This window comes from Chrysochloris asiatica, unplaced genomic scaffold, assembly GCF_000296735.1.
Source record: "Chrysochloris asiatica unplaced genomic scaffold, ChrAsi1.0 scaffold00156, whole genome shotgun sequence".
Lineage (NCBI taxonomy): Eukaryota > Metazoa > Chordata > Mammalia > Afrosoricida > Chrysochloridae > Chrysochloris > Chrysochloris asiatica.
The window spans coordinates 4,015,264-4,032,099 of NW_006408674.1; the positions used below are offsets into that span (position 1 = coordinate 4,015,264).

At 42.8% G+C, this 16,836-nt stretch overlaps 1 protein-coding gene across 2 annotated transcripts in view; it reads left to right on the forward strand.

Moving 5' to 3' along the window:
* Positions 1-1,286: 1,286 nt before the first annotated feature.
* IL16 (interleukin 16) overlaps positions 1,287-16,836 on the forward strand; it is an 88,911-nt gene continuing 73,361 nt past the window's right edge. For both annotated transcript variants that reach the window (XM_006870916.1, XM_006870917.1), the window contains exon 1: positions 1,287-1,598. In XM_006870916.1, coding sequence (XP_006870978.1) covers positions 1,287-1,598 — 312 coding nt within the window. The remainder of the gene's footprint in view (positions 1,599-16,836) is intronic.

The following is a 16,836-nucleotide window of genomic DNA, read 5'->3' on the forward strand; positions in this document are numbered from 1 at the left end:
TCATTTTTAATTAATTTATTCATTCCTATTTGCTGCTGGAGATGGTGAATAAACTGACAAAATAAAGCTCTAATACAGAAACCTGGGTGTTGGAAAACACAGTCTCCTTTTAAGAAAAAAATCTCTTCTGGGGAATATATAAAAAGATTAATATTTAATGAAACATTGGAAGGTCGGCTTTTCCTAATTCAATACTGGATGAGCACAAACGGCTGTATCCAAGGGCCAAGAGCTTCCCACAATTTGTTGTTCTGGCAGCAGGCTTTGCTCTGTGGCCTGGGCCTGACTCAGAAGTCTGAATGCAGCACCAGGCCCCTTTCGCCACCTGCCTCATGGAAACTGAATCCAGGGGAGGTGCCACTTGGTAAAGTTTATCTGGCCTAGGCAGGGCCAGGCTGAGAGGCACGCTGATGATCTGGTGTGGAAAGCCAGTCTTTACCCATCAGGCTGTGAAAGCTTGGTGGAATGGGCAAAGGAGCAGCAGATCCTAGCATGGGACCTTGGGCCCAGGGACGGGCACACGTGTGTACCACATGCCTGTTGTGCTCTGAGCCTTTTGGCAGACATATTACATGCTTCTTTGACACTCAGATCAGCCTGGCGGGTCACTGTTAGTGGAACACCCTAGGTCTTAGGCTCATCATCAGTAAACTGAGAACACCAGAGACTGGCGCGCTCCAGATTGAACTCCACACATTGTGGGGCTTCTTTGGAAATGCCACCAGAGTTACCAAGCATAGTTAAAGGGGACTTGGCAGGTAGAGCACTCTCCCTCTTTTCTTCCTTCTCTCCCCTTTGACCTGTACTATATACTGCAGTTCCCCATAAACGTTTCTTCACATCTAAAATCCTTTAAAAGCACGGGTCTCTATGATCTCTAAAAGTTCTCCTGCAATTCTGTGACTTCCAGCTCATCTGCTCATGTTCTTTGTGCCTCGGGTTTGCATTTCCCCCTCTCTGAGCCTTAGTTTCCCTGTCATCAAGTGAGGTCTGGGACAAGAAAAGCTCTGAATACCTGCCCACTCTTGGGCTTCCATGATCCTGGAGGTGGGGGATGTGTAAACAGGACCAGTGACATTAAAGGACAGTCTTCCCATCTGTCCTGCTCACAGGCACCTGGCACGTGTGGTGCAGTTCCTGGACTTCACTGGTCAGCAGCAAGTCACATTGCTTCTCCCTGCTTCCTCTTTCCTCCAGGGGCCCATGAAGTGGCAGCCAAGCCCAATGCCATCACCGCCCGCCAACCGAGGGAAAGGAAGAAGGGCAGCTTTACTGCTTCTCTGAGGATGGAGCCACACAACCGTTCTGGAAGGAGCAGAAAATCTGCAAAGTTCCGGTCCATCTCTCGGTCCCTGATCCTCTGTAATGCTAAGACCAGTGATGATGGTTCTAGCCCTGATGAGAAATGTCCGGATCCTTTTGAGATTTCCCTATGCCGGGGCAAAGAGGGGCTTTCCCACTCGTCTGTGCAGCTGGCAGACACATCGGAGGCTGGGCCGAGCAGCATCCCGGATCTAGCACTGGCTTCTGAAGCTGTTCATCTCCAAGCTGCTGGGAGCGATCGAGGCAAGACCTGCAGAAGGATATTCTTCATGAAGGTATGCTCAAGATTTGGGGTGAGGGGTGGGGGCTTTGAAAGAAGAGCCTGCAGACTCTAGGACCGTGAAATTAAAAGTTTTGGATTAATTTATGCCAAAATGACAAAGCTACAGAGTTCGAATTTTGACTAAAACATGGAATAAGTTGAGGCAGGGCCCACTGGGACTATAACAATTGGAGAGTAGTGAATTCAGCTCTGTTGACACGCTTGCTAGGAAGAGTCAACGAGACACCGTGTAAATCTGAGGTGAACTAAGCCTAGCTCCCTGCTGGAAAATGTCAGGTGCAGTAGGTGATAGACTGAGATGCTCCCATCTAGACACACATTGGTCAAATCACATTCTATAGAAACCTGCTGGACACAGGCTTACCAGGCCTGGACAGAGGAGGAGGCCTTATGGAAAGCAGGATAAAGAATGTAGCATGGGTGAGTTTGCTCCCCAAATGCTAGCATTTTCCAACACAGGTGATGGGAGCCGCTGGTGGTTTGCTGTTGTCACATGCCATTGAGTCGATTCCGACCAGCAGATCTAGAAATGAAGGGAGGAGAAGGAAAACAAAGCAGTGTTTGGGGACCTGCCAAAATTCTGAGTGTTCCCTTTTCTGTTAGACTGTATGTAATTGTATTTTTGTAACCATAATGGGATGGACCTTGCAGGGTACCACACATAATGACTGATGAACGAACGGGGTGACTCTTGGGTTGGTCCTCGTCAATTACCATGCCTGCAGCCTCTATCAGAAGTGGAATTCCTCAAGAGTTCTAGCATCCCTGAATCTTGGATTCAGTGAGGCACACTCAGTGATAGGTCAACTCCAAGAGGCTACTGCCATAGCCCACTGACAAAGACCACTAGGCACAAGCATAGGACTATTAGCAGAAAATATGGAAGGCATTCCAGTACCTTTGGGAGGTGTCAAAAGCCTTTGTACTTCTTGAGGAAATTCATTACATTACAATGATACAGCAGAAAATATTATATAACATTCTGTAGCATGTTAGGGGGTTGGGCCCCAGGGAAGGGATAGCCCCAGTGACCTTCAAACACAGCAACTCCCTTGAGGGCCCCACCCATCCCGGGCTGCTTGCTCAGCCATAATGTGACTTCTACTGATACACCCTGAACTTGCTCAATAGGGTAGAATGAAGAGTCAGCTGATTAATAGGTTTGGGCCAGCCTGGCCCAGCTCCCTGTTTGCAGATGATGATGTGAAAAGTATACAGTCCATTAGCTGAGAATCAAATTTACTAATGACGGTGTCAATTTGTCCAGTGTAGAACCCAGATACATGGGATTAAAAAATCATCTCAAGATTTCAATAGACTTCTAAGAATGGGCCGTTCAATGACTTCTGTTTAATTGTACTTGCGGACATCTATTATGTGCCAGGCCATATGCTGGTCACTGTGGGGGACCTGGCCTTGCCATCAAATAACTTGTTTAAAGTAAAGTATAAACAAGGAGCTGAAAGAGGTGCAAAGGCAGACGAGGCATGTCTCCAAGGGGTGAGAATCAATCCTCCATTCTTCTAGTAAACATTGATGGAGCACCCATCTGTGGCACACACTGTTCTAGGGACAGGGAAGTAGAGTCAGTCCTTTACACAGCTCTTATTCTGGTTGGGGGACATAGTCACTAACAACTGAAGTATAACACAGCATTATAGTGAAAGTCTGTGAAGGAATATTGAGACAGAGAAAGTGATGTGAAAGGTGATCATGAGGACTTCTTTAAAGAAGTAGTTTGAATTATTTTGTTGTTGTTGTTGTATCTGTGTGTTTCTGTACTGATTGAACGATACCATCTTCATGAGCTGGAAATGAAAACCTCTCCCAATCATCCCAGAAGGGAGAAGGTCACATTGGGTATATTTTCTAGAAGGGAGGAAGGAAGGTATCAGGGGGGAGGCAGGGGTCAGAGGACCGTGACTATAAAGCTGAGATTGCTCGTTGAATTAGGAAAGCCCTAAGGAGCTCTGGTAGCGTAGTGGTTACGAATCGGGCTGCGAACCTTAAGGTCAGCGGTTCGAAACTACCAGCTCCTCCGCGGGAGAAAGATGAGGCTTTCTACTCCCGTAAGGATTTACACCCTCGGAAACCCTGTACAGGGTCGCTATGGGTCGGAACCGACTCGACGGCACTTAACAACAACAACAATGTTCTGTGGGCATATGAAACTGGTATTCTTGGAACTTGGGGTGGATCTTGAGCCAGGAAGACAGTATAAAACTTTTTTTTTTTTTTTTTTTTTGAGAAAACATTTGAATTTGAGGAAAGATTCTATCAAAGGATCCTGAACAAAAGGGTTAAAAATATGAAACAGAATTTCAAAGCCTCAGAGAGTCTAGACTTACGGGGCAATTGAGGCTGGATGATCCCCTCTCCCCACCTCCCCAAACTATTGCCCTGTGAACATCTTTAAACATTAAACTCTCAACTGAAACTATCCCCTGAAGTCATCTTGAACACAAGCAATAGTTTACTTTAATTAGGAAATCATGCCTTACTTGAGCATTGTGTTCTTTTTAAGAATTATCTGCATGAGATCAAATTGACAACAGCAACTCAAAAATGTTAGATGGGAAGCTTAGGGGGCGGTGAGTTTGTGCTGATAGGGGTGAAATAATTGAGAAAGTTAGCACAACTTGAAGAGTGGGAATAATGTCATTGAATTGTACATGTAGAAATTGTTGAATTGGTGCATATCGTTGCTATGAGTCGGTACCGACTCGACGGCACCTAACAACAACATCTTCACACACACACTAGAAGGAAAGATTGAGCAAGGATCTAAATGAAGCTGAGTCATGAACCCTGTGGATAGCTGTAGGAAAAGCATCCAGGCAGAGGGAACAGCACATGCAGAAACACACACACAAAAGAGTTCCCTGGAGGCATCAAGGAGAAAAGAATGGGGTGGAGAAGAAACCAGAGATGGGTAGAAGGTGATAAAGAAGGGGCAGCCAGGGGTCAGAGCAAGGACTTGGAAATGTATTCTAAGAGGAATAGGGAACCTCTGGAGGTTTTTGAGCAGGGAAGTGACATGATCAGATTTGTGTTTTAAAAGAGCACTCCAGCTGCTGACTGGAGAACAGAGAAGGGTTATTGGAGGAGAGCAGGAACCCAGGTAGAAAGGAAGTCACTTAGTGCAGGAGGAGAGTGGGAGAGGCATTGAAAATGGTCAGGTTAGGGTTTTGTTTCCCAGACAAAACCAATAGGATTTGTTGACAGAAGGGTGCACAGTGAGACAACGCTAGAGGAGTCAAGTTTAAGTTCAACTTTGACCTGTGAAACTTGAGAGAAAAGAGGTGCTATGCTCTAAGAGAGGGTGGGGCAAAAGGAACAGAAAAAAAGGAGCAGGAAATGGTGAGGTGGTCCTGGGAGGATGCAGGATTGTGCTAAGCAGGATGGGTAAGAAAGAACTCTGGGTGGAGGGAAATATGTAAATAAAGAACTGCAGGTAGGTCAACATGGCTGCAGAAGTTAGTGTGTCTGGAGCTCCCGGCTTCTTCTTCTATTTAAAATTAATTAATTCATCGGTGTTTTGTTTTGTTTTAATAGCAGTTTTAGATCTACAGAAACATTAAGCAGGGAGTATAGAGCTTCCGTATGCCCCTGAGCTCGGCTTCCCCAATTATTAACATCTTGTGGTGCATTTCTTGCAATTGATATGCTAGATTATTACTTATGTCAGTTTATAGTTGACGTTAGGGTTCACTCTCCCCTCACACCCAATGACTCATCCATGGAAGCCCATTGCCTGGCCTTCCTTCCCTGGTGTTACTGGATGTGTGTGAATTGCCAACCTTTTGGTAGCAGTTGAACGTAAGCCATTTGTACCACCTGGGGACCTACGGCTTTCTCTTCGTGTTGTGTAGTTGTATGGGTTTTTGACAAATCTGAAAATTCATGCAAGAGCCTCAGGGTGGTGCAAATGGCTAAGCACTCAGCTACAACCCAAAAGTTGATGGTTTGAACCCAACCCTAACTGCCTCAGGAGAAAGATCTGGTGATCCACTTCTAAAAGATCGCCTGACACATATGGGGTCTCTATCTGTTGGATTCAGTTGTATGGTGATTCCATTTCTCTGACGTCTTGCATCTACTGTTATCACGAGAAGACTTTGACTGCCCTAAAAAAGTGCCCCGTACGGAGTTTCGTTTTTGGCACCTGCTCAGCTGCAAGAGGTCAGGACATCTGGGGAAAGCTAGCTGACAAAAAAGTGTAAAACCAGGATGGAAGTGAGCATAGCTCTGTTGTTGTTGTTGTTTAGTGTTGTTGAGCTGATTCCAACTCATAGCGACCCGACATACAACAGAAGGAAACACAGCCTGGCCCTGCATCGTCCTCATAATTGTTTCTAGGTTTGGGTACATTGTGGCAGCCATTGTGTTAATCTGTCTCATTGAGGGTCTTACTTTTCACTGACCCCCTACTTACCAAGCATGATGTCCTTCTCGGTCCCTCATAAAACTATGTTCAAAGTACATGAGACTAAGTCTGGCCATCCGTCTTCTAAGAAGCATTCTGACTGTACTTCGTCCAACACTGTACTTGTTCCTTTTTATAACAGTCCCTAATGTATTCAATGTTCTTCACCAACACTATAGGACTGTTGCTGTTGTTAAATGCCATTGAGTCAGTTCCAACTCATAGCAACCCAGTATAGAGTTTCTGAGGAGTGACTGGTAAGTTTGAACTGTGGACCTTGTGGTTTAAACTGACCTGCAGTACTTCACTTACCCTACAACACCACACCAGAAGTCCACCACAGGACTTGTTGTTAAGTGCCTTCGAGTTGGTTCTGACCCATTGCGACCCTGTGTAGGGTTTCTGAGGAGCAGCTGGTGAATGTGAACCACCAATGTTGTAGTTTAAAACAACTTTGCAGTCCAGCGCATTAACCCACAGCACCACACCAGGGCTGCAACACAGAACTAGGAGAGGTCAAAGAAAAATTTCACCTCTTTTACCTCTTTGTACTTCACAGGTGGGCTATATTTTGGCTTTAAAAATGTTTTCATACCTCCTATCTTACTGTCCCCTTTCCTCCAAACCTCTGGAAGGCAGGCAGACATGGCTATGGCATAATTTTTGGGGGATTGTATCATACAAGAGTTGGAGTGTGGGGCCATTAATCTAACTCTCTGGGCTTGAGTCTAACTTACCCATTTACTAGCTGTGTAACCATGGACAATCCACTCTACGTCTCTGTGCCTGAATTTTCTCACCCTGGAGAATGCGAATTCTGGTAGATACCACATACCCACTGCCTTGCGTCAATTCCAATTTGCAGCGACCTTATATAGTGTTTCCGAAAATCTGTTTCTCTTGCAAAGCAGCTGGTGGATTTGAACAGCCGACCTTGTGATTAGCCATCCAGTGCTTATCCTACAGTACCACCAGGACTCCTCAGATATTTCACAGGAGTATTATAAGTGCACATAGTAATGCCTTGATAAATATTATTGCTATTTCTATCCTAGGGTGGGATTAAGTGATTCATTTAATATACCATTTGAGTACTCTCAATATGTTAGGTGTGAAAGCAAGTTTCAGCTTTAGGCTAATGATGGAGACAGGGACACAAGAGATCATTCTTATTTCAACATGTGTCAAACTTTCCTAGAGTTGCCTTAACAAAACAGCACAGGTCTAAAGAACAGAAGTGAATTGTCTTACAGGTCTGAAGACTAGATGTCCAAATCAGGGTTTGACCAAGTGACTTCCTTCTGAGGGCTCTGAGTGAAGGACTCTTCCATGCCCCTCTCCTAGTTCCTGGTGGTTGTGTGCAATCCTTAGCATTTTTTTGCTTCTTATTGGCACATCCGTTTCTGTGGTCACATGGCCTCTGTTTTCCCTTGGTTGTATCTTTTATTTTATATACGATATCACTCAGAAGGGATTAGTATCCAATTTATTCTGGAATGACATCATTAACAGATGGCAGCTGTGAAACAAAGCCTTATTCCCCTAAACAAGGCTACATCCCCAGGCACAGGGGTAAGGACTTTAGTATATCTTTTTCAAGGATCAAAATATGGAGTCCTGGTGTGGCATTGTGGGTTAATGTGCTGGACTGCAAAGTCAGATTGAATTGCAAGTTTGGTGGTTCAAGCTCTCCAGTTGCTCCTAGGAAACCCTATACAGGGCCACTGTGCATCAGAACCAACTCAATGACACTCAACAACAACAATTTAATCCATAACAGCATGGCCACAGGTCTGTAAGGGGATTTATGGGAGCACTGAGGAGGGACGGCTCCTCAAAGCTGATTTGGGAGGGCTTCCTGGTGACTGTGGAGAGCAGGGTGGATAATGGACACTAAAGTCAAGAAATCAAGGTTGTAGGGAGTGGACAGAAACTCAGTGGTAGGAAAGAGAGTGACCTTTGTTGAGGGTGGGATCAGGTGAACAGTGTACCTTTGAGCAAAGTTCCAGGTAGCCTGGGATGGCAGAGAAGGGTAGCATTTAGTTCAGAGCATGGAACGCTTTTCTAGTCTCCTCTTTAAGGCACACTGGTGACCCTTAGCAATTTTTCAGTGAGTTCTAAGTAAGTGAAGGTTCAGGGGTCTGAGCAGGTACTTGGTCTGGGGTAAAAGGTGACAACTGGTCCCCATCCCCTTTCCAGAGGAGCTGTAAGGATGCAATAACCCATCGCCACCCCGGCTCTCTGCCTCCTCCCACCGGAGTGTGACTCAGGCAGCCCAGGTTTTTTCCTTAGCCTCCAGCGATGCCATGGTTACATGGATTTCAAAACAACATCTGGAATCAGAACTTGTGACATCAATCTCTCGTCTAGAAACACGTAATATGAACATTTAAGAAGAGGAAGTTAGATAAACACCCAGCTTAAAATAACAAAAAAACAAAAAGGCTTTATTGGATGCTGTGTGTTTGGTAAAAGGACGGACCAAGTAGCTGCCTGGTGAGATGCCAAACCTGGTCACAGATGTGCAGAATCTGAAGCAATGCTGGACCCTCAAGTGCTCAGGAGCTCCTTCTTCAGGGGATAGTGCAGACTGGACACTGCTCCAAGGCAGAGTCCCTAAACACAACAAACACACAGAGCTAAGGAATTTAAAAGGAGGGTATGCGTGGACTTGGAGTCCTGGTGTGGTGCTGCAGGATAGTGCACTAGACCTCAAGGTCAGTTTGAAATGCGATGTCAGCTGTTCAAACCCATCAGTTGCTCTTCAGAAACCCTAAACAGGGTCACTGTGAGTCAGAACTGACTTGACAACACTTACCAACAACACCAACATCACAGTCTCACTGGATAGTCCAGATCCACTGATTGACCATTAAAATGTTCTCAAATAGGAAGAACATTTGAAATAGTGACCTTTCAATAGAATGCTGAGGCCAACAGGAAGGAAGTGCAGTGATTGGAACTAAAGGTCACCCAAACCTGCCCTTCTCTCTCCTGTTTCCCCCTTACCTCCTTTCCTTTCCATTCCTTTTTCTCTGTTGCTCTAAGAGTTAGCAAAGCACCTGCTATGAGTTAGCCTCTGAGGATTATGAACTGACGTCCATACCATTTCTTCCCTCAGGGAACATGTGTGGTGCAAGAACAAATGTCCGGATAATGAATTCTGTCCCTTGCTTTGTTAGTTGAGTTTTCCCAAGAGTCACACAGAGAGGAAGAGTTGTTGATGCTGTTGTTGTATACCATCGAGTTGATTCTGAAACATAATGCTAACATGTAATAGAATAGAATCGCTCCATAGGGTGGTTATAATCTTTATGGAAGCAGATTACCTGCTTTTTCTTGCACAGAGCTACTGGGTGTGTTAAGATGAGTGCTTAAGCACTGCACCACTAATTTGGACTCATAGCGACCCCTTGTGTGTCAGTGTAGAACTGTATTCCATAGGGTTAAGGTTAGGGTTAGGGTTAGTGTTCAGTAACTGGTTTTTCAGAATGAAGTCACCTTTCTTCCAAGGTGCCTCTGGGTGGACTTGAACTTCCAACCTTTCAGTTATCAGCTGAGCACATTAACCACTTACACCAACCAGGGAGCCTGCTAAATTACTTTTTATTCGTTCACAGAACACAATGGTAATATAACTGATGCCCTAATTGGTAGGACTTCCCTAGAGGGCAATGGAGTCATCTAAATTACCAAGAAGTCCAAGCAATCTAAGAAACAAGCTCAGGTTAAGCTGAAATCTCTCCGGTCATGGCTCCATGAAGTGTACCTGGCCAACCAGCAAAGGAAAATATAGGAGGGACTCGGACAAGTGGAGGATGCTGGGAGAGGTGGAGGTGAAAACACAGAGGGAGATAGTGGGGTGTTTTTTCTTACGTGAAATTGAGTCCGTTCTGATAGGGTTTCCAAAGAGCAGTGGTGGGTTTGAACCTCTGACCTTGTGGTTAGAAGTTCAGTGCTTATTCTACACCTGTACTGCCATAATGGGATGTTGTTGTTAAGTTCTAACTCAAAGCAACCCTGTATAGGGTTTCTGAGGAGTGGCTGGTGAGCCTGAACTGCCCACCTTGCAGTTCAAACGGCTTTGCAGCCTGGCGCATTAACCCACAGCGCCACACCAGGATGTAGAGGGTGAAAAAAGGTGGACTTTGGAGTGGTGAGGGAGGAAGAGGTGAGAGTCAGATATACTCCCCACAAGTGAAATCTGGTCCCAACTTACAAGGGTACTTTTCAAAAAGTTGTTGTCCACCCTAAGGTATTTTCTATGTTTTTCCTAAATTTGTTGATTTTTTCCCTTTACATTTGTATCTTTGATTCATATGAATTTAACACTTACACATACTGTGAGGTAGAGGCTAACTTTTTTCCTATGAGTATATCCAATTGAAGCAACACCAATTTTTTTTTTTTAAACTTTTTATTGTGATTTGAATGAAAGTTTACAGAGCACATTAGCTTTCCATTCAATAATTCATACACATTTCATTCCATGATGTTGAGTACAGGTCCCACAATGTAAACAACTCTTCTCACTTCCTCTCTGCATTTCCTGTATCCATTCCTCCTTCCTTTCTCTCCCTTTATCCCTGCTGAACTGTGTCTGGGTAAATGCTGCCCTTTGGGTTTCAGATGGTTGAGGTTCATGGGAGTACGTAGTTCCCTGGTGGTGTTGTCCACCGTATAGGTCTATTTACCTCTAACTGATAGATGAGTCATGGGGTGAATTCAGTCCCAGGCCCAAAAGTCGACTAAGGGCCAATGTCTCCAGGGTCCACCAGTTTCTACCAGACCAGTAAGCCTGGTCTTTTCTGTTGTTTGTTTCTGATTTTGAGTCTTGTTCTGCACTTTCCTCTCAATCTCTAGTACCTTCTATTGTAATTCCTTTCAGACTGGTAGGTAGCAAGGCACCGTCTAGTTCTTCTGGTCTCAAGGTCATGAGACCCATCATGACTAGTTGCTTCCATGTCTTTGCTTTTTTTCACTCTTCTCTGCTCTCGATGGGGAGAGAACAGTAGTTGAACCTTAGACTGCCACTCACAAGATTTTAAGGCCCCAGTTGCAAGTCACCAAGGTAGGATGTAGAACATTGTCTTTGTGGACTCAATTATGCCAATTGAACTAGATATTGCCTGAGACGTCAGACCTAAACCCCCAGGCCCAACAACTCATTCCCTCAAGGTGTTTGGTTATGGCTAAGAAGTTTTAGTATAACTTTGTCTCCTGGTGGTAGTCCGTTTGCCTTCCCACACCTGTTCAGCTGACCTGTCTATCCATGAGCCCACTCACAGATGATTGTCACTACTGCTTTGCAGGGTTCTGTATGTAACAGGATTTACCTCTGCTTTCTTTAACTCTTTTCTTTTTTCTTGTAAATTGAGTGATAGTTTACATGGGAGAACATCAGTTTTATACTCATTGTTTCATTGCAATGATTACAATCTCCTCCATGCATCATCATTCAACAGTATTTGCTTCTATTTTCTCTGCTTTTGTTTTGCTTTTTTGGGCGGAGGGATATATACAAAAACACTCAGGAATATATAACGATTTAAACAACCAAAGGGAACATTCTGTAAGCCTGCCACCTGGCCACCAGCACTCAGTCTTTCTCTTTCCATGAATCTAGAGTCCTCAGCTGCTCTCTTTCTCTATGTCATCATCTCTGCCTCCATCTCTGGTGTTGCTGCCTCTCTGGATAGGGTCTTACATTCGGTTCATATTCGTCTCCCTTATTGGTCCTAGTGTCCTCTTTTCCTGGACTGTAAGATTAACGACTCCCCCCTTTTTGTTACAAAACTTCTACCTTTACAATTGTGACAGTTGCAATTAGTCATGATACCAGCTATTCACTATTGAGTCATAAGAATCTTATCCCCATCTCTTTTCACCAGACCCATCTAGACAAGATGAAAACTATTCAGTGGGGACTCTACCTTTCCCCACATAGTCTTAAACTAAATTCCCTCTTGAAAACATGTAAGCCAGTCACTTCGTTCCTTTATAGCTCCCCCATTTTAGGTAGACTATGTCTAAGTTGCCCATCCCTATCAACCCTGTATAAAAAGGGGATAACATTGATACTTGATGTGAAGACTCCTTCCCTCTCTGTTGGTATTTTGAGTAGAGGTCAAGTTCATCCAATTGTAGCAACGCTGCCTTTAACTCTTGTGCTCCTCCCAGTGTCTCCTTTGTCTTGGTCTTTTTGTGCTGACTTCCCCATTATTGTATATTTGCCTTTCCTGTCACCCAACTTAACACATGTCTGCCCTCTAGCTAGGGACTTATCCTCCCTCCCTGCAGGTTATGATTGACCTTGCCTTCCTTCTGACCCCTAGTGACCATCAAAGAATGTTTCTTTTAGTGTGAAAAGTTTTTCTTGACTTTTTATAATAGTGGTCTCACTCAATATTTGTCCTTTTTATGCTTGACTGAGCCCTGGTATCATAGTGGATTATGAGTTGGACTGCTAACTGCAAGTTCAGCAGTTTGAATCTGCCAGTTGCTCTGAGGGAAAAGATGAGGTTTTTCTACTCCTGTAAAGATTTACACCCTCAGAAACCTTATAGAGGGTTTCTATGAGTTGGAACCAGCTCAACGGCACAAAACCGCCCGCCCATGATTGACTGATTTCACTCAGCATAACGTCCTCCAGGTTCATCCATGTTATGAGGTGTTTTGCAGATTCACGGTTATTCTTTGATATTGCATAATATTTCATTGTGTATATATACCATAGTTTGTTTATCCATTCATCCATTCATAGGTACTTTAGTTTGTCTCCTTCTTTTTGCTACTGTGAATAGTGCTGTGCTGCATATTGGCTGCGTGCCGTGGAGTCGATTCTGACTCATGGCGACCCTGTACAGGGTTTCCGAAGTTGTAAATCTTTATGGGAGCAGAAAGCCTCATTTTTCTCCCATGGAACAGTTGGTAGTTTCGAACTGCTGACCTTGTGGTTCGCAGCCCGATTCGTAACCACTGTGCTAATTACTACCCTTATATCCACTAGTGTCATGGATCTTATTTCTGTAGGAGATATGCCTAATATTAATAGTGGGATTACTGGATTATATATTTCTATCTCTAACTTTTAAAGGAAGCACCACACTGTTTTCCACACTGCACCATTTTACAGTCCCACCACCAATGAATGAGGGGTCCAGTCCCTCCACAACCTCGCCAGCATTTTTTTGTTTGGTTTATTTTTGTTGTTTCTTTTTTAACTTTGCTGTTAATGCTGGGGTGAGATGATATCTCATTGTTGTTTTGATTTGCACTTTGGACATATTATCAGGAGGGACCAGTCGCTGGAGAAGGATATCATGTTTGGTAAGGTGGAGGGTCAGAGAAAAAGAGGAAGACCCCCAACGAGATGGATTGGCCAGGTGGCAACATTGATGGACTCAGGTGTGGCAGCGGTAGTGAGGTTGGCCCAGGATCGGACAGTGTTTCGTTCTGCTGTACATAAGGTCACTATGGGTCAGTACTGACTTGATGGTACCTGACAACAACAACAACAAAAGCTCATGATCATGAACATTTCTTCATGTTTGGTTACCTGAATCTCTTCTTGATGAGATAGCGGCTCATATCCTCTGATCATTATTTAATTGGATTATTTGCATCTTTATTGTTATGATATTGATGTTTTTTTCCAACATCAATATTTGGAAAACCTGTCCACTGCATAAAAGTAAAATTATCATTTTTCCATGAGTCAAATGACCATAAGTGTGGTTCTATTTTTCTCTTTTCAATCTGGTCTATCAAATTTTTGGCTTATCAGCATATACAGTCATGACATTTTTGAAATAATGATAGTTGTATTTCTTCGTTTTCAATGACGTACTTTTTTTCTTTCCCCTCTCCTTATACGGACTCCACAGTCTTAATGATCACAGCTTTATAATGAGTTTTTGATATCTGAACATTAAAATCCTTCTCCAACATTGTTCTTCAAATTACACTTGGCTTTTTGGAAGAAGTACAGCCAGAATGCTCCTTGGAAGCCACGATGACCAGAATTTGTATCTCATATTTCAGATATATTGTCAGAAGGGCCCTGTCCCTGGTTAAGGACATCATGTTTGGTAAAATGGAAGGCTAGAGAAAAATAGGAAGACCTCCCAATGAGGTGGACTGGCACAGTGGCAGCAGAGATCGACTCAAATGTAGCAATGATTGTGCGGTTGGTGCAGGACCAGGCAGGGTTTCATAGGGTTGCTATGAGTCGGTACCGACTTGATGGCACCTAACAACAAACAACACAATGTCTTTAGAATTTTTATTGGAATTGCATTGGAGCTATAAATCAATTTGAAAAGAACTGACTTCTTTACAATATAGAATCTTCCAATCCATTGGCAAGCCATATTCTTCCAAAGTTTGCCTGGACTTTTTGGTTTGTTTGTCAGCATATACAATCATGCCATTTTTGAATAATGATAGCTGTATTTCTTCCCTTTCCATGACGTGCTTTAAAAAAATCTCTCTATGTCACTGGCCTATCTTATAATGTTAAAGAAAAGTGGTGATATCAGGCATCCTTGCCTTGTTTCAAATGTCAAGGTGAAAGTTTCTTAACGTTTCCAACAAGTATGATGTTTTATGTTGTTTTTTTCAAAATTCCGTAGATACTTTTTATAGGATTTACATGTAAGTTATTTAAAATGTTTCTATTAAATTTTGTACTGAAACTTTTAATGAGATCATTGTAGATTTACATGTAAACCACCTACTGTTTCCTTGGAGTGATGGTGGTGCTGTGGATTAAACATTGGTCTCTAGTTCAAGCCCACCAGCCACTGTAAGGGAGAAAGATGAGGTGTCTGCTCCTATAAAGATTTGCATTCTCAAAGATCCTGTGGTGTTAGAAGTTCATTATGAGTTGGAATTGACTTGGCAGCAGTGGATTTAATTTGGCTTTGGTTTCTACTGATTGCAATTTACAAAGAGATGTGTTCCTTCCCTACCTTTCATGAGTTTGTGAATTTTATCAAATGATTGTTTTTCTGCATTTATTGAAATGCTCATGTAGACTTTTCTTGTTAAGGTGATGAATTACATGGACTGATACTTTTAAATGTTAAAATAACCATACATTCCTGGAATAAACCCAACTTAGTTATAATATATCATCCTTTCAATATCACTCTGATGTTGATATGCAAGTATTTTGATGGTGATAATTGCATTTGTGTTTTTGAGAGAGATTGACCTAAAAATTTCCTGTCTTGTAATGTTCTGATCTGGCTTTCATATTATGAATACGTAGAACTCATCAATGAGTTAGGAAATATTTTCTCTTTTTAGTTGATATGCCTATAAGTAAGAGAAATTAATGCCACTGTTATGCAAATTTATACACAACAACGAGAGCTAGTATAGTAAAGAATTCTACCAACTTCTTCTGTCTGAAACTGATCAACATGCAATTAAGACGCATTAATAATTACTGGTGATCGGAATGCAAAAATTGGAAAGAAAGAGCAAGAATCCATAACTAGAAAATATAGCCTTGGTTGTAGAAAAGATGCTGACGATCACATGATAGAATTTTGTGAGACTAACAATTTACTCATTGCAAATATATTTTAAGACAACATTAAAAATGACTATACACCAGATGGAAAACACAGGAATCAGACTGACTACATCTGTGGGAAGAGATGGTGGAAAGGGTTAAAACTGTTTGCTCATAAGGCTGAAGCTGAAGAAAATTAAAACAAGTCTTTGAGAGCCACATTATGACTTTGATTATATCCCACCTGAATTTAGAGACCATCTCAAGAACAGATTTGATGCGTTAGTTACTATTGACTGAAAATCAGAAGTTGTGGGATGACATCAAGAACATGACACAGAAGAAAGCAAAGGTTATTAAAAAGACAATAAAGAAACAAACAAAACAAAGTGAATGTCAAAAGAGACTCAAACTTGCTCTTTGGCATAGAGAAGCTAAAGTATATGGAAGAAATGAGGAAAATTTCAAAGGGCAGCTTGAAAAGTCAAAGTAGCGTGTTATAATGAAATGTTCAAAGACCTGGAGTTAGAAAACCAAAAGGGAAGAATGTGTTCCATTCTTTCTCAAGTTAAGGAACTGAAGGAAAATTCAAGCCTCGACTTGCAATATGGACATGTTCTATGGGCAAAATGGAGTCCTGGTGTGGCGCTAAGGGTTAACGTGCTAGACTGCAAGGTCAGTTTGAACTGAAGGTGGGTGGTTCAAGCTCATCAGCCACTCCTCAAAAGCTCTATACAGGGTTGCTATGAGTTGGAACCAACTGGAAGACACTTGACAACAGCAACATGAGCAAAATATTGAATGACGTAGAAAGCATCCAAGAAGATGGAAGGGGTATACAGTCACTGTACCAACAAGAAATGGTCTATGTTCAACCATTTCAAGAAGTAGCATATAACCAAGAACCAGTGATAGTAAAGGACAAAGTTCCAGCTGCACTGAAGGCATTGGTAAAAAACAAAGCTCCAGGAATTGACAGAATGCAAATTGAAATCATTCAAAGATACAACATGTGTTCTTAATGTATTGTTGTTGTTGTAAAGTGCCATCGAGTCGGTTCCGGCCCATACAGACCCTGGATAGGGTTTCCGAGGAGCAGCTAGTGAGCTTGAACCACTAACATTGCAGTTCAAACGACTTTGCAGTCTGGAGCATTAACCCACAGCGCCACACCAGGACTCCTCTTAATATATTAGTGTCTCATCTAAAGTCATACTTTTACCACTTCCCAGACAATGCTAATTTTATAACACCTAATAGGAGCTCTGGTAGCACAGTGGT